The 17197-nt window shown below is 57.4% G+C and overlaps 1 protein-coding gene and 1 long non-coding RNA gene across 11 annotated transcripts; one reads left to right on the forward strand and one right to left on the reverse strand.

Annotated features, from left to right (window-relative positions):
- Positions 1-1099: 1099 nt before the first annotated feature.
- On the reverse strand, positions 1100-7601 carry LOC122673959. 2 transcript variants are annotated; one of them, XR_006334853.1, is made up of 3 exons: positions 7507-7601; positions 4632-4738; positions 1100-1459 (listed from the first exon to the last, which is right to left on the reverse strand). It is a non-coding gene; the product is annotated as an uncharacterized LOC122673959 (long non-coding RNA). The 2 variants fall into 2 exon arrangements; XR_006334854.1 differs by lacking the exon at positions 1100-1459 and adding an exon at positions 1697-3923.
- Positions 6947-16777, forward strand: LOC122673958 (zinc finger and SCAN domain-containing protein 2-like). 9 transcript variants are annotated; one of them, XR_006334851.1, is made up of 5 exons: positions 10662-11769; positions 11948-13092; positions 13522-13604; positions 14014-14191; positions 15832-16777. XR_006334851.1 is itself a non-coding variant. In XM_043871850.1 (3 exons), the coding sequence occupies exon 2, from the start codon at positions 9468-9470 to the stop codon at positions 10077-10079; it is 612 nt and encodes a 203-aa protein (XP_043727785.1). In that variant the 5' UTR covers positions 6947-7166; positions 9440-9467; the 3' UTR covers positions 10080-11769; positions 11948-12645. The 9 variants fall into 9 exon arrangements, 6 of the variants coding, with proteins under 6 accessions (XP_043727785.1, XP_043727783.1, XP_043727781.1 ...); XR_006334852.1 differs by having other exon boundaries at positions 14069-14191; XR_006334850.1 differs by lacking the exon at positions 14014-14191.
- The last annotated feature ends 420 nt before the right edge of the window (positions 16778-17197 follow it).

A 17197-nucleotide genomic window follows, 5' to 3' on the forward strand; every position in this document is an offset into this window, starting at 1 on the left:
AATTTGATCGCTTCTCACATAACCCCCTCGACCTCCAGGCCCCCAGAGGTCACAGCTCACACCCTTCCAAAAGCAGAGTCTTCTGGGGCCCTAGTGCTAACAGAGAACCCAGGCCTCCAGCCCGACCGTGGCCTTGGACCACATCTGCCCACGTGGGAGAGGAGGGGATTGCCAAGGGGGTGGGTATGGGGGTACCAGGTTTGGGTAGCTGGAAAGTGGGAGGGGAGAGGGGGACCCTAGGATGATTCTGTAGGAGGAGCTCTGCCTTCCTGCCTCCCAGGGACCCGCCGGGTTCTCCCTTGAACTCAGACAAGTGTGACCTTCTCTGGGATCTGTGCGGTCACCCTGGCTTCCGGCCACCCCTCTTTTCAGGTTTTGTTTAATCCCTTTCATCTGGCAGAAGCATCACAAAAAGACATGGAGGTGATCCAGCTTCTCTGGGTAACACAATGCTGGGGATGGTTAATGTGCAGGTGGGGCTGCTGACTCGTGGTCCCGGCCTTTGATGGCAAACCACGCTGTGTGAGACCTCATGAGTAGACGAGGTGTGTCCATCTAGGAGTTCAGCTCTGAGGACCAGCGGGGGCCAGGTCACAAGGGTTTTCCCGGGCAGGCTCTCTGGCCCTCCCCATCTCCAGGGGCTCTGCTGTCTCCCTGCCCTTCTCCGGCAGCGCCTCCCCCAGCCTGCCCTGCTCAGGGAAGCCGGGATCTCATCAAAACCCACTTTAACGATGGGGAACTTGTTTCCTCAAATCCTGAGGCCAACTCATGCAAGCCTTCCTCCTCCAGGAATCATCCCAGAGGTACCATGTCTGTGTTAGAGCCGGGTTGGATCAGGTTCCTGAGGGGCGGGGCAGGCAGATACCTGAAGAGATCAGCTGGGCAGGAGTTTCTGTACAATGAATGTGTTACCATTCACAAATGTCCTGTGTTTGATGATCAGATCAATCAAACAGCTGTATTGGTAGGATTTGGGGTTAGTGAGGTCTGGTTGCAGCGCCCCATCCACTGCCTCCTCCCCCCACTCCCGGCCACCAAAGTCATGAGAATGAATACCTGTTCACTGACCCCAGGTGCCCACCCCCTCACAATGGGTGCTCTGGGTCACAATGGGGACAGGACCAAGTCCATCAGACCAAGAGTAACTGAGGTGCAGGTCCCATTGACCAGGTCAGGATGATGGGATGGCAGAGCCTAAACAAGCTCTGCCCCATGATTTCCTAAATAAGCCTCCAGTGTGCCAGGCACTGTGTCAGACCTCACAGATGCTGTGATGAAGAATCCACTGTCTTCGTCAGCTCGGGTCAGCAGAATACCACCACAGGCTGGGCGCTTCAACGATGGACATGTGTTTCTCACAGTCTGGGAGGCTGGAAGTCCAAGATGAAGGAGCTGGCAGGTTCTTTTCCTGCTGAGGGCCTGCTTCCTGGCTTGTAGACAACTGCCTTTTCTTGGTGTCCTGACGTGGTGGGCCGGAGAGGGGAGAGGGAGAAGTAGAGAGAGAGGGAGGACCTGGTCTCTCCCTTCCTCTTAGACACTCATCTCACCACGCGGACCTCACTCTTACCACTTTTGTTGTTCAGTCGCTCAGTCGTGTCCCACTCTTTGCGACCCCATGGACTGCAGCACGCCAGGCTTCCCTGGCCTTCATCATCTCCCAGAGCTTGCTCAAACTCATGTCCATCGAGTTGGTGATGCCATTCAACCATCTCATCCTCTGTTGTCCCTTTCCCCTCCTGCCTTCAATCTTTCCCACCATCAGGGTCTTTTCTAATGAGTCGGCTCTTCACATCAGGTGACCTAAGTATTGGAGCTACTTTGTCTAAACCTAATCCCTAATTGCCTCCCAAAGGCTCCATCTCCAGATGCCATCATACTGGGGGTCAGGAATTCAATATACAAATTTGGGGAACACAGTTCAGTCTACAGCAGTCACAGTCCCTGCCCTCGAGGAGTTCATTTTGATACATAGCTTGGAACAATCTATATACAGTTAATTCTTCAACAAATTATCCCCAGCCCCGGCTCTCCCGACAAGGTTTTCTTATTTGCCATCTCACTGGGAGCTGTGAACTGGGCAGGACAGCGATATAGGGGAGGAGGTGGGGAGGGTGGGACTAGTTCACCAAGTCCCCTTGCAAGTGGGTGGTAGGTCTTAGACTTCCTGTTAGCCTAAACTTCTTCCACCTTTGCAAGGTTCAGGCCTCTCCGAGGGAGGTCTGGCATCATCAGCTTCAATTTTTAATTCCCTTTCATTTAAAAATAATCAAACTAGGTTAGAGAAAATTTAGGAAGAGGCATGCCGTAAAATCAAAGACAAGGTCAGACCTGGCCTCGTGTTTTATAGTTCAAAATGTTCCAGAGCATGCTGAGATTAAAGGCTTGCAAGGGGGAACAGAAAACAACCTTGAGTAAATAAGTCAGGATCTTCAAAGACTTCTTTATAGCCTATCCACAACCATGTAAGTGCAAGTCTACAGTGGGGACCCGGGGCCAAGCTTCCAACACACCGGATGAGCTTGGTGGGGTGGGGTTCCAGGAACTGCCTGCAGCATCCTTGTGTCCTTTGTTAGGAGCAGGCTGGGAGTTATGACAAATGCCTTAGGTACTGGGCAAATGCTTGTCCTTGGCAAGCAGCATGAGCTTCGACTCAGCCAGCCAGATGGCAGCCTTCTTGGGAGAGTGTGGTTCCCTACTGCCCAGCCCCAGCGAGCCGCCAGGGAGAGGTCCCTGAACCAGGGGAGAGAGGAGGACCAGCAGGGACTTGGCAGGGAGTGCCTGGCAGAAGTGGAGCCTCTGCTGAGCTTTTTACTTTTTCTTTTTTAAAGTAGTTTGGGTTTGCTAAAGAAATAGCCTTGACCTTTTGGCAAGAGGAGTCCTTGGGGCTGAAAACAGTAGGCTTTTACATGATCCCAGCAGATAGACGGAAATGAATGATCCCAGCATAGGTTGATCTTTGGGTTAAAAAGAGACCAGTCTCTCAGTTCTGGAGGGGGAGGGGCCCTAGACCAGTACCATCCAGAAGTTTCTGTGATGATGAAATGTTCCATATCTGTGCCCCACAATGTCGTGGCCACCAGCCACGTGTGGTTGTGGAGCACTTAACTGTGGCTGGTGGGGTGGAGGACCTCAGAAAACATGAATTTTCCATTTTATTTTATTTTAGTTAATTTCAATGTAAAGAGCCACACGTGGCTATTGGACAGTACAGCCCTAGGAATAATGCTCCTATTGAGAAATAGACATGTTTTCTCTTGCCCCCATCTCTCACCCCAGTCTAAAAGGAGCTTTCTTTTGTTGTTAGGAATAGTGGATAGATTCTGTCCTGTGGTTAAATTCTGGCCTTAACCATGTAAGCTGGGGGACCTTGGGCAAGTCATCTAGGTACAGCATGTAGTGTGGGTTCCTGGTACACAGCACTCAGTCAATAAATGATTGCTGTTGTCATTTAAAAAATGAACCTCCATATCTGGCTACTTGCACGGCATTTGTAGAAATGGAAGTCATATCATGGAAAGAGAAGAAAATATTTTTCCCAAACAGAGCTCAGTTGCTATAGAAATTAGCTGGTATCAAGCAGGCTACAAGCTTAGGGGTCGAATGGATGTCCTAGGTCATATCTTGGGTTTTAATTCCAAAGAAAAAGAACGTTGGAGCAGATGAGAACTCATGTCCAGAGCCCCACAGCACCATCCAGGTCTCGAAGTGCCTCCTGGCCCTCAGAGCCGTGGCTGGGGCTGTAACTTGCCTGCAGCCCCTCACCCCTTACACATCACATCAGCACACCTGCTGGCTGTGCCCCGCCCCCAGATGTAATTGGCAGACGTGCATTCATTCATTCGGCAGACACTGACTGAGGGTCTATGATATGCTGGGCTCTTGGGATATGGAGATGTTGAGTCCTGCCCTTTGAAGCTCATGACCTGGTGGGAAAACCAAAGTGAACTAAGTCCCCTTAGAGAGCCATCCAATCTGGGGAGATGGGACGAGCTGATGGAGGGCGGTAGCATGGTCCCTGAACTGAGTGCAGAAGTGCTGGGGCTGCAGCCCAGAGCTAGGGGAGACAGAGGATGACCAGGCTGACCTCTGCGAGGGAGCACACGGGTCCAGGGGAGTCACGGGGATTGCTGGTCCAGCCAGTGTACCCCAGAGGCGGGGGAGGGAGGGAATACAGGGCCCTGGCCAGGACTCAGCTGAGCTGGACACGCCTTTACCCAGAGGGGGCTCACGGGCCAGCTGTTCTTGGCTGTGAGCAGCCCGGGGCCTTTTTTTTAGGGTCCCGAGTCCAGCTGTCACATGAGCCTCTTTGGAGTGGTGGGGATCTCCATGCCAGCCTCTGGCCCTGCGTGGACGGAGAAGCGTGACTGCGTTTGCAGAATATTTCCACGCTGCCATTCTATTGTGCTCACGACAGCACGTGCAAACGGCAGCAGGAGATGCGTGCGGGGGTGTCTGTGTATGAAACCAGAGGCATGAAGTGAGTCAGCAGAAATCACACACACAGGCAGGGCTGAGGAAGGAGGCTTCCTGGAGCCCTGGGCATTCTGCTGAGAGTGACGAGTTTGAGGTGGTGTTGTCCGCCTCCACTACCCTGACCCCGGCTGTGTTCCTTCCCTTTCTATGTAGCTTACCCAGAAATATGGCACAGCTGCTAAAAATAAGGGTGACGTCCTCAGGTATACTGTTTTGCTTCTGAGAAATCTGGTCATTTCCTAAGTGTTCCCATTTCTCCTGTAGCCTGTGGGAGAGATGAAAGCTGTTCGCTCTGGCAGGTGACGTTTGCAACCAAAGAGAGCTGGGTAGCATGGCTGTTCATGAACCGAGCTCCACGGGCCAGGTGGGGTGTGGGTGCTCCACAGGCCAGGTGGGGTGTGGGTGCTCCACGGGCCAGGTAGGGTGTGGGTGTGGGTTATCGTCAGTGGTTAGAGGGTCCTTTCGTCAATGCCGTGGGAGATCTACACTTGGCGCTGGAGTAAACATCTACCCTGGTGGTTTCACGTCTTTGGCTTTCCCAGCATTCTGCCCCCACCATTGACTCTATTTGAAATACCAATCTCCTTGGGGTGTCTCTCCTGTGGAGCTCCACAAACCTCAGTGAGGGGCTACCGGAGGAGTGTGGATGGGGGTGGGTCCTTCAGAGGCTGAGAGTACCCAAGAGGGGACCGGCTGCGGTGAACTGGTCCACGGGGTGAGCTGTGAAAGCTGGTGTCAGGAGTGAGAGACTGGTTTTACTCTCAGATGGACCCCCACCTGGAATTCATTTCCCAGGCCCTGGAAGGCACCTGGGGTGCCTGTAGGGCTATGGGGGGCACCTCCAGAGGCTGGGAGGCTTGTGCCTCCCAGAAGCCTTCATCAGGGATAATGCCACCCCAACAGCCATACCCACTGTCTGCTGTAAGGAGCCCTGCCTGGACCTTCTGGAATCCTAGCAGTTTTATCCACCAGGGACGGCAGAGCCTGGTGGGCTGCCGTCTATGGGGTCGCACAGAGTCGGACACGACTGATGTGACTTAGCAGCAGCAGCTGCAGAGGGCCAGGGCAGAAAGGGCCAACTGATATTCCTCTGCGTGAGTGCTTGCATGCTAAGTCGCTTCAGTCTTTTCTGACTCTTTTTGTCCTGCCTCTCCCACCACCAGGCTCCTCTGTCCATGGGATTCTCTAGGCAAGAATATACTGGAGTGAGTTGCCTTGTCCTCCTCCAGGGGATCTTCCTGACCCAGGAATTCAACCTGAGTCTCTTATGTCTCCTGCATTGGCAGACGGGGTTCTTTACCACTAGTGCCACCTGGGAAGCCCAGAATGTTCCTCTAGCACTTTTAATTTAAAAAATCATTTTCCTTCTCCAGCCTCAGTTTCTTCATCTGTAAAATGTAAATTTGGAGGTATTTTCCCCTTTGGGATGAGATTATTCCTTCTGATCCTGGTAAGCATGCTGTTTCTGTTTCTCTGTTGAGGGACCAGGGCGATGCCAAGGAGAGAGAGCTGGGCCTGCCTTTCCACCTGGACTCTGCAGTGGGGGAAGGGGGGACGGGGAGAGGCGGGGGTGGGGTGTTGGCAGAGTTGCTCTGTGTTTCAATTTTATTTTATTTTCCCATCTATGAAATGGGATAATAACACTTGTATGGTTCAGCCGGCACTGGTTATTGGAAGGCTGCTGCGAGATAATACATGGGAAAGGGCTTTGTAATGAGAGGAGTAATGCCTAGGTAAGGTGTATTATTAAGTGACATTTGGAAGCTGGAATTCAGCCTAGCTCTGCCCACACCAGCTGCCTCCCCAGGGTGTTATAAGTGGCTCTTGCATGGGCTGTCTTTAGTTTGACTGTAATGGGCTCCTTTGTGGGAAGGATGGCATGGTAGGGGAATAAGTGTCTCTTCTATTCCACCCAGTCATCCTGACGGCATAACCTGGTGGTAGGCTGGGCTCGGTTTCCCACCCATGAAGCCCCTGCTCAGAAAGGTTCCCCGGGGGTGGGAGTGGGGGGACAGTTTCCTGCGTTCACCCCTTTCTCTCTCTTGCAAGGAAAGGCTTTGTCCCTCCCACGCCCCCCAGACCCAGCTTCCCAGACGCTGGCGCCAGTCTGTGGGCCTAACTAGAGTAGCTCGGCTGCCCTGGTGGCTCAGACGGTAAAGAATCCACCTACACTGCGGGAGACCCTGGTTCAATCCCTGGGTGGGGGGAGACCCCCTGGAGAAGGGAATGGCAACACACTCCAGTATTCTTGCCTGGAGAAGCACCATGGACGGAGGAGCCTGGCGGCCTACAGTCTATGGATGGGGCCGCAAAGAGTCTGACACGACTGAGCGACCAAGCACAGCACAGCCGTAGGATGAGGGATGCGAGACTGCTCTAACTGCTTGATCGGGGGGGGGGGGGGGGGGGGGGCTCGGGGAATCCTGACCCGGGAATGGCTGGGGAAAGGGGACCCGGGGCGACCCGCCCGCCCGCCCGCCTGGGCGTCCTGACCGCCCCCCCCCCCCCCCCCCCGATCGGCCCTCCGCCTGGTTCCTTGTCTTGCCCCTGGCGGGAGCCCCGCTCGCAGGCCTCCTCGGTGCTCCTGCCAGGCTGTGGGAGAGTTAGACCTCCCAGCCTCACGGGGCTGCTGTGCGGCTGCGGCGACGTTGGCGGCTGCGGCGGAGCGGCGGGCTGCGGGGAGGCGGCGCCTCGTGAGTCCCGGGCCGGGTCCCGGGCGGAGGCCGCGGCGGGAGATTACCGTATTTACCCCGGCCGGTGCCGGACCCTTGGGGGAGGGTTACTGCGGGCGCGCTACCGTATTTGCCGGGAGCCGCGCAGACCCTTTCCGGGAGTGGCGAGCGCCGAGACTTAATTACGTATTTATCTGGGGTGGCGTGGTTTCTCCCCCTACCCCCGGCGTTGCGGGAGCGGGGTGGGTTGCACGAATTCCCTAAGGGAGCCAGCGCTTGCAGCGGAATGGGGTGGGTTGCTGCAGCAGAGTGGGAGGCCTACATATTTTCGTGGGGGGTGGGGTTGCGACGCAGAGTTTACCATATTTCTCCAGGATCTCGCTCTGGCCCGAGGAGCTGGCAAGGTTGTGTGCGGGGGGTCGGGTGGGTGGGGTCAGCTCTTCCGATTCACGCCGCGGTCTGATAAGAAGAGCGGTGCTGGAGGTTGGCCGTCTTTCTGGGGGTGAGGGAGAAGGGGCCCCCGGAGGCGTTGCGGAGAGTTACCGTATTTGCCTTGGGCAGCGCAGACTCGAGGAAAGAGCCACTGCTGGAGGCCGGAGGACCTGGGGCGCCGCCTGGGCTGTGAGTGCGGGATGGGATGGAGGAACTTGCCGCCGGAGAGACTGGGGACCGTGGCCTGAGACCCTCTCGGCGGGCGGGGCCCTCGGCCAGGGGTATAGCTGGGGGAGTGGGGAGGCGGCTCAGAGACAAGGCCAAGCTGAGATTGGCCCAAGGGGACAGAGATGATCTGTCTTTGCAAACGGCCGTGCAGCTGCCTGGGGAAAGAGTTGGGGGTGGGGTCTGTTGCAAGTAGTCCTTGTCCCCTTCCCCGGGATGAGTGGTGTTCCACCAGGGGCCTGAGGGCAGGAGAAGACAGAGGGGGTACCTCTGGGACCCCACTCTGCTGGTAGGTCCACTGAGGCGGTGGTAAGCAGGGAGATCTGGAAGTGTGAAGGCCTGCATGGAGGTCCAGGTGAAGGGCCAGGAGGCTCCCCTGATAGGGGCGGGGGAAAGCCTGGGGGGAGGTCAGCTTGGCCCCTCGAAGCAGGCCTTACTGCTCTGCAGGAGCTGGAACCCAGGGTTTGGGGAGGCATGAGGGTGTTGGCCACAGACAGCACCCCACAGAAGCAGTGGTCCTTTGGGTCCTGATGACCTGTGGTGGCCGGGAGAGTGGTGGTCTTCTGTGTGTGTGTGTGTGTGTGTGTGTGTTTTGAGGGACGCTTAGCTGGTGTGCAGCTAGGACATTGAGAAGAACTTTTGACAATGAGGAAATTTACAGCCTAGTCCTGGTTCACCTTGCTGGGCGACCTTGGGCAAGTAAGTCGACCTCACTGAGCCTCAGTTTCCCCATCTATAAATTGGGGTTCCATAAGCCTGCCCCTTCCTCAGGGTGTTGTGGGCAACAATTTAAGAGGGACACAGTGCCCTGGGAAAGAGGATCCTTAGGAGAAGCAGCGTGAAGGAGATGGAACTGAACTTGGGGCTGTTTGTTGAGCTGTTGAGTGTTCCTCAGCCTTGGGCCAGGCTTTGCTGGGGGGATGCCAAGAGGAATCAAGCTGAGACCCGCCCCCTGCGAGCTCACACTGTGGTTCAGTGACTTGCAAACCTTTTACAGGCATGCCTCATTTTGATAAACAAAGAGCTGCTGCCTTTAATGTTTAACTGAGGTTACTTTCAAGTTTACAGGGCTTTTGTTTTGTTTCTTCTAAGCTTTGCAAAAATATCTTTAAATCACTGTCGACCCCACCCTCCCCTCCAGATTGGGGATGTCTGTCCCTCCCCTCCTCCCTGAGACTCTGGTTGGAGGGATAAGGTGCACCCGGGTTCAGGACAACTTATAAGACTGGAAGCCTCTGAGTATTACTTATCGGCATTTATTCTGTGCCTTGTGTGGTAGGCACAGCGTTTGATGTGGGTCATAAAAGGAAGCAGGCCTGTCCTTAAGATGCCCACAGGTTAGGGAGACAGAAGTGGCATGATTGCCCCTGTGTGCTGTGTGATGCATGAGGGTCACAGGGTTGGGCCACGTGGCTCAAAAGAGGCTGGAGGGGTCAAGGAAGGCTTCTAGCAGGAGGGGTCATTTGAGAAAGGCCCCAAGGAGGGGTAGGATGTAATTAAGGGGTAGAGAAGAAAGAAGGACATTCCAGCAGGGGGACACTGGCTCGAACAAGACTGGGGAATGATGGGCACTGAGGCTGGGGGCTGGCCAACCCTCGGGTGCCCTCTGACTCCTCTCTCTGTTTCTGCCTCCTCAGGGGCCGGTGATTGCAGCCGGACGTGCCCATGACCGAGCTGGCATCCTCCGGGGGCGGGTCCCCTGCGGGGGACGGGGAGGAGGGCCTGGGGGACGATCGAGGCCTGGTCATCCACCACCCGGCGGAGGAGCAGCCGCACCGCTGCCCGCTGTGTGGCCAGACCTTCGCCCAGCAGCCCAGCCTGGTGCGGCACCAGAAGGCGCACGCCGGGGCGGGCCGCGCAGCCGCCTTCGTGTGCCCGGAGTGCGGCAAGGCCTTCAGCGTCAAGCACAACCTAGAGGTCCATCAGCGCACCCACACGGGCGAGCGGCCCTTCCCCTGCCCCGAGTGCGGGCGCTGCTTCAGCCTCAAGCAGAACCTGCTCACCCACCAGCGCATCCACAGCGGCGAGAAGCCGCACCAGTGCGCGCAGTGCGGCCGCTGCTTCCGCGAGCCGCGCTTCCTGCTCAACCACCAGCGCACCCACGCGCGCATGCCCGCGCCGCACCCGCGCCGCCCCGGCGTCTTCGGGGAGCGCAGGCCCTACTTTTGCGCCCGCTGTGGCAAGAGCTTCGCGCGGGAGGGCTCGCTGAAGACCCACCAGCGCAGTCACGGCCACGGGCCCGAGGGCCAGGCGGCCCATTTAGGCCGCGTGCTCTGATGCACGCAGAACCTGCCGCCGCCGCCGCCGACTGTTTCCCGCCCCAGAGCCGCATCTGTGACCCCTGGAGATGCCGCTGGGCTGGGGCCCCCTCTCTGGATGGGATCCTGGGAGACCGTGAGGGCTGGCTTGGGGGGTCTCAAAAGGAGCGGGCCGCTGCTGGGCTTGGGCCGCCTCCTTCCGTTCCTCCTCCAGGACCCTCCGGGTGGCTGCACACGCCTGCTTTGGGCCCCTGTGTTGGTCTTCCTCCACAGGCACACCCAGCTTAGAGCAGGTGAGACCTGGCGCTGGCCAGAGCCCTCTTGGGCTTGTTGGGGGTCACGTGGGGGAGGTGGGGCAGACTGGGCTTCTCGGTGTAGGACTATTGTCTTACAAGATCCTCACTCCCTGAATGCCAGAATTAAAAGCCGCCCGGAGAGAGGACACTCTCCACAGTCCTCAGACCTCCCCCAGTCCCAAGGTCTCCTGGCACAAGTGCTTCCTCCTTAGTACCTTGGAGAAGTCATTTCACTTCAAGGCGCAGTTTGCTTCTGTATAAGTAGGGGCTGAAGATGAGGGCCTCCTCCTCCCGGGGATGTTCTGAGGACTCTAAGTTTAGCAGATAAGAGGGGGTGACATCATTAATTGAGTGCCCCAGTGTGCCAAGCCGTGTGCTGAGTGGGGTCCTTGGGAGGAGCATAGCCCTGTCCCTGGGGTGCTCATACAGGGTGATGCCTGCTACCGTAGGGGACAGACTGAAAGTGTTCTGGAGGGTGGGGAGGTGGCTGGCGACACCCAAGGCAATTTGATGGTTTGAGCTGGGTCCTGGGGACTCATAGGGAACATAGAACCTTCCATAGAGTGTGGAAGATTTCTAAGGTGGGGGTCCGAACTTGGAGGCTTGTATTTGCTCTAAAAAAGGATTTGTAGCAAGGGGAGGGGACACCAAAATGTCTAATGGAAAGAGCCCAGTGAGCCCGAGTGCAGTTCAAGGACAACTGGAAGCAAGAAGGAGAGATGGAAGTGGGACCGGGGTCCTGGGGTCATCCAGGCAAGAGAATTGAGGTCCCCTGAGAGGCTTGGCCAAAGTCATGCAGTGAGAAAGGGGCGAGCCATGACCTGTCCCCCAGGCCTCAGATTCCAAGCTGATGCTTGGGCTTCTCTGCCGTGTGGTCGACAAAGAAAGTGAGGCAGCCCCAGGCTGGCCCTGGGTCACACACAGGAGTTAGTGGTGCAGCAATGCAGGCCTGGACCTCGTTTTGGATTCTGGACCCTAAGACCCTGTATCTCTACTGTACCATCATTAAGAGATGCTCCTACAGGTGGGAAAATGGCGCTTTGAGGAAGCGGGAACCATGTGGTAGGAGCATGGGCAGGGGTGTTGGTGGGAGATAAGGGTGTCTTCAGGGGACGTGGCCTCCTGGGTGGTGGGTTGGGAAGAAAGCAGTTGGGGGCTGGGAGAGGACCTGCCCCCACAGGGCCCTTGCTCCACACCCAGGCTGCTGCTCAGTGCTGGAGACCCGTCTCTGCCCTCCCCCCTTTCCTTAGAGCCATGTGGCTTCTCGGGGATCACTTGTCCTCTGCCTGCCACCCATCGGTGGCTGTTGCAGTGTGGACTGGTGCTTAGTGGTGGAGATTAAGAGATTAAGTCGGGACCGGGGACATCTGGAACCAAGTCACCAAGCACCCCTGAACCCACAATGTCTCATTGGTAAATGGGATTATAATCCTGGGCTGCTTGGTAGGGGCTAAGAGGATGCAAAACCCTGGACTGGGTGCAGGGGGCCCATGACTGCTCCCTCCTAGCCCTGACTGAGTTGGGGGGGGGGGCTGGGCGGGGCCATGTTCCACCCGAGACCTGACCCTGGTCTCTTCGTCTTTATGCACAGATGTGGAGTGGTCAGGAGCTCTGGGCAGTGTGCAGGGCGCCTCTGACACAGAGACTCAGAATGGGGCCCTGGGCCTGTGCCCCAGCATGAGGCCATGTCTCCTAAGAAGACCTACCTCAGGAGGTGAAGGCAGAGGGTCTGATGGAGCCTGGAATCAGAGACAGACTCTGTGCCTCGGTGGAAAAACTCCCCTGGCCTGCTGGGAGTCACGGCCGAAGAAGAGGTGGTCCTGGCTGCCCAGCCTCTCCCGTGGTAGCAGCGATGGTGCCTGTGTGGGGAGCCAACTTCTGTGCTCCCGCCTGGCCCACCAGAGACAGGAAACGTGGAAGCAGACACCCGGCTCCAGAGGCAAGACCACCCCCCAGGGATGGACACGCCTGCAGGCTTCCCTCTCCTTTCAGGGCAGTCGTTTCTTCACACTTTTGGGCTCACGAAGCCCTCTGACAAGATGGCAAAGGTTATGAACCTTCTCCCCAGGAAGACACACATACTCACGGGGACGCAGAATGTACGAGGGATTCCCGGAGCTCTGGGACTCCAGGTCGAGATCCCCAGGCCCTGGGGCTAGCCTGCTGCTCCTTCCTGAGCTGACACAGAGCCCTGGGTCAGGGTCTTCGTTCGAGTCACATTTCGTTTTCCCCATTCCATACCCATCGACCTTTCTTCCCTTTTCAGGAATAAAGAGTTCTGAGGAGGGGCCCCGGGTAGCCACTGTCTTCTTCCACACCCCACAGACGGCGCGTCAGGAGCCTCAGTCCCCTTCCCCAGCCGCCATCATCATCGGGAAGCTCCGGGGGGATGGTCTACTCTCCTCTGGTTTGGGGTTGCTTGTTCTGGCTTCCTGAGTGCTGGCTCAGCATGATGCGGAGAGGGCGAGGAGGGAGGCTGGGGAGGAAGTGGCACCTCCCTACTGGTGCCCGCCAGCTCTGGGCAGGGAGAGAGGCTGGCAGACAAGCTTCCGTGTGTCCGCAGGGCACAGAGGAACAAGAGGAAGGCGAGGCTGGGGCCGGCCGCAGGGTGAGGGCTCCTCCGGGCTTCACACCTGGCCTGGAGCTCCCTGGCCTCCCCAGAATGAACCACCCCTCAGAAAAAGGGGGACCCACTACAGCCGGGCTGGGGTTTTGAGGACAACCAGACTTTGTAAGGTGGGTTTTGGGGAGTGAAACCCTCGGGGGTGGGAGAGGCCTTTAGTTATGACATGTAGGTCAAATCCCAGGGATGTGAGTGCCAGGACTTAGGGGAGTTGTGCTGAGATGGGGGGTGGCATCACAGGGCTGAGCTGGGGTTCAGGCAGGGTTGCTGGGGGGCCCCCATGGGTCTCCGGTGTAGTTTGCACGTGGGTTCTTACTGACCACCTGCCATACACTGGCTTCTGGGATAACAGGCCGCTCTGCGGGGGTCAGAGAACAAGGCCCTGTGCTTCTGGAACTCCCCTCACTTGGGTCCTTGGCCCACCTGGGGGCACCCTTGCAGACGCCCCTGCTCTGCTCATCTCCTGCCTCCCCTGGTGCTGGTCTGACCTGTGCCCCTCCGCCCACCTCCGCTCCACCCTCCTAAGCCCTCTTCTCCGCCAGGCCTGCCTTCCAGAACCACCTAGCACACACTCCTCCGTCCTCGGAACAGTCCCTGAGTTAACACACCATCTTGCCCCTGAGAGGTATGTGCAGGCTTATACGCCAGTTTCCTCTGTGTGCGTGAGACCTCCGCTGAGAAGGGGGGCTCCCTGAAGGCAAGGGCCGCGTCCTTCCTTCTTGAACCCCGGCAGGGTCTAGTGCAGGGCTGGGCTCATACACCCAGGAAGTAGCTGCCCACTGGCTGGTGGGTCCAGGGCTGGAGGCTGTGGGCTGGGAGGCTGGGGGGAGGTGTGCCCACTGAGTGCATTTTACTGGGCTGTGGGCTGGTCTCCTGGACAATAATGGGAGGTCAAGAGAGGCCTCGGGTTCTCCCCTCCTTGGGGCAGTGGGACAGGAGAGACCCCATCCCCCTGCACCACCACCCCAACCCCCACCGGGTCTGGCTCCTCAGGAGTGTGTGGCATTGGACGTCCGGGCTGGATGTCTCCCTAGGTCACTGATGCCTGTCGCAGCTGACTAACGGGGATTGATGTTTTCTTGACATCAGCTCGTGTGAGGAGTGGTCATTTGAGCTCAGCTGGAAGCAGGGAAGCCTCTGCCTCGGCCTCCTTCATTTTCCCCCACCCTGAGGGGGTTATGTTCAAGGTCATGGAGCTCCAAAGTCACAACAGTGAGTCAGCTTGGGCTCCCCCCAGCTGGATGATGACCACTACTGGAATTGGGTAATAGATAGACATCGGGGCACCTTGGAGTAAGCCCCCGCAGCTTGCCCAGCTGGCGGCCAGGCAGAACTGCTGAGAACCTTCGAGGTGGTTCCCTCTGCCGGTCCCTGAGCTCCGGGATGCCTGGGCACCAGCCCATCCCCACTGGGAGGCCCTGGCCGGTCCTGTCTCTCTCCTGACTCGGGTCTTCTTTCCTGCTCCTCCTACGTCAGGGGTTGTGAGACTCAAATGAGCATGTGTGCAAACCGTGTGCACTGCAGAGACCACTCAGAGGCAGGGCCGTGTCAGCAAAGGCGGGCCCGGCCGCTGACACTTCGCTTCACAGCCCGGAGTCTCCTGCCGCAGAAGGCGCTGGAGCCTGGGGTTGGGCCAGGCCCGCCGCCAGGTTGCCAAGACTTGGATGAGTGATTTCCCCTCCTGCCCCTGGTGAGGGCTGGGCCTGGTCACGGCCACAGGCTCATTCCCGAAACTTCCTTCCATGCCTCGCTTTTCGACTCAGACCTGGGGCTGCATCAATTGTCTCTATCAGCTGATGAGGGTCCCAAGTCAGGGTAACTCGTGGACAAGGGCCTGGGAGACCTGGCTCAGATCGGGGTGAGTCAAAGCAGGAACTTCATTCAACTCAGATCCACTGACACCTTAAAGGGGAACCGTGGGATCTGTAACTGAGAAGGGCGGGGACTTGACTGTGAGGCCGGGACCCAGCCCATCTCCCTCTCTGCTGCCTCCTTATCTCGCAGGGCAGGCAGGAGCGGGCAGCAGCTCTGCCTTCTGCTTGCCCAGGCTCAGTTGTTTCCCTGGGGTCAGAACCAGCTGCAGGGCTGACCGTCCTCGGCTGGCATCCATTGATGCTTGTTGCCAGAGCAGTGGCTCCACCAGATCCGAGGAGGGCCATGTGTTGGACGGCCTGGCCTGGGCACATGCCGCCCCGAGAGGCTCAGCTCCACCTGGAGGCCATGGTGTGTGTGTGTGGAGGGGGAAGGGACGAATCACCAGGGAAAACCAGAGTTGAGAGAGTGGGCGAGTGGACTCCAGGTGGCAGTCTAGCACCCCTGCTCTGCCCAGCAACCCCGTGGTTTGTTATGACTGCAAAATTGCAGCCCACTCCCAACTCTAATCAGAAACGGCCCTTTAACAAGAGGTCCAGGCTGTCGTTTGTGCAGGTGGTCTGCCCCAGCTCACTTTCCCACCTCTCTCGGGTGGGCTTTTTGACTCTGACATGCCATGTTCAAAGTGTGGGCGGGGGGACTGAAGCATGTCATTTGTCTTAGGCAGCTTGTGGGGTGTAGAGACAAGACTCTGTCTCCACCTCCAGGATCCTCCAGGGTCCAGGATCCCAGACACAATGCCCCTCCGTCCCACGTCCCCAGGGACCAGAGCATTCATCGGCGGGGCCCAGCCTGGCCTGGCCAGCCTGGCTTTATGAGAATTTTCCATCAGTCCAGAGCACAGCACAGGAGAGAAAGGTCCAGGAAAGGGCGGGTCCTGAGAAAGCAGAGCAGCTCCTCCACCCCGTTGCTGCCCCCCTCCCTGAGTCCCCTCTTTACCTCCTTTGAAGCATCGCTAAGCCTTCCTCTCCTCACCCTAGTAACGCCCAGGTGAGAGGATGTCTGCGGTGGAGGCTGCCGGGACCCTGTGGATTCCGTGTGCAAGCTGCTTCCAGCGCTGACTGCCAAGGTTCACAGCTGCCTAGCCTGGGGGCTGCTCCCAGACCATCCCCACCACTGCGAGCGAGTGCTGACCCAGCAGTCACTGTGTCCGGGTGTGGGGCCAGATCTGAGGGCAGCCTGTGCTGGGGGTCAGGCGACTCTGTGCTCCAGCTGAGACCACATCCCTGGCTCCTTCCCTCACCTGAGCCTGCGTCCCACTCCCCTTCTCCAGAGAGCCCCTCCCAACACTTCTCATTCCCCTCGAATAGAATCTTTGGCTCAGGCTCCACTTCTTAGGACCTCAATCTAAGGCAGTGTCGCTGAGACATGCACGCTCAATGACACGCTCAAAGCATCTCGCGCAGACGAGATCGTGACTAGTATTGAGTTCTGCCTGCTGCTGTAGGTTTTCATCAGAGAGCGCTGGTGGACAGATTGGTGGTGGTTGTGTCCTTTGTGAGGTGGTGAAACCCACGTAGAACAGACAACCACTGCTTTTCTCATGCCAGCCTTAGACTTAGGTAGCATTTCAAACAGAGATGCTTCAGACCAGCATGTTAGCTTGTTGTGTTTGGGCACGCATGCTAAGCTGCTTCAGTCGTGTCCGACTCTTTGTGACCCTATGGACTGTAGCCCGCCAGGCTCCTCTGTCCATGGGATTCTCCAGGCAAGAGTACTGGAGTGGGTTACCATGCCCGCCTCCAAGGGATCTTCCCCACCCAGGGATGGAACCCGCATCTCTCACCTCTTCTACCTTGGCAGGTTGGTTATATACCACCAGCACCACCTGGGAAGCCGTTTGTGTTTAATACTAATCATTTTTATTTTATTTTCCCAATTATTTTTATTAGTTGGAGGCTAATTACTTTACAATATTGTAGTGGTTTTTGCCATACATTGACATGAATCAGCCATGGATTTACATGTGTTCCCCATCCTGAACCCCCCTCCCGCCTCCCTCCGCATTGCATCCCTCTGGGTCATCCCAGTGCACCAGCCCTGAGCACTTGTCTCATGCATCCAACCTGGGCTGGCGATCTGTTTCAGTACTAATCATTTTTGAAAGGCTATTGTTAGGCAGAGCATGAGGGGACTGGGTTCTGAGATGTGGAAAAGACCCCAAGGGCTGAGCTGGTCTTTCCCCATCCCTGGAAACCTGCTAGCAGACAGGCAGCATCCCAGATCAGGGTTCAGGCGCATGGGTTCAGGAGAGCCTGAGTTTACAGGAGCAGCAGGGACTGTGTCCAGGTGTGGGGCCTGAGGGGTTCTGGAGCGGGGTGGCGTGATGGTGCCCGTGGGTCCCGA

The sequence above is a fragment of the Cervus elaphus genome, chromosome 18 (genome assembly GCF_910594005.1).
Source record: "Cervus elaphus chromosome 18, mCerEla1.1, whole genome shotgun sequence".
Lineage (NCBI taxonomy): Eukaryota > Metazoa > Chordata > Mammalia > Artiodactyla > Cervidae > Cervus > Cervus elaphus.

What these genes read in the sequence shown, in the direction of transcription:
- LOC122673958 (XM_043871850.1), top strand. Translation starts at nt 9,468, where the DNA reads ATGACCGAGCTGGCATCCTCCGGGGGCGGGTCCCCTGCGGGGGACGGG.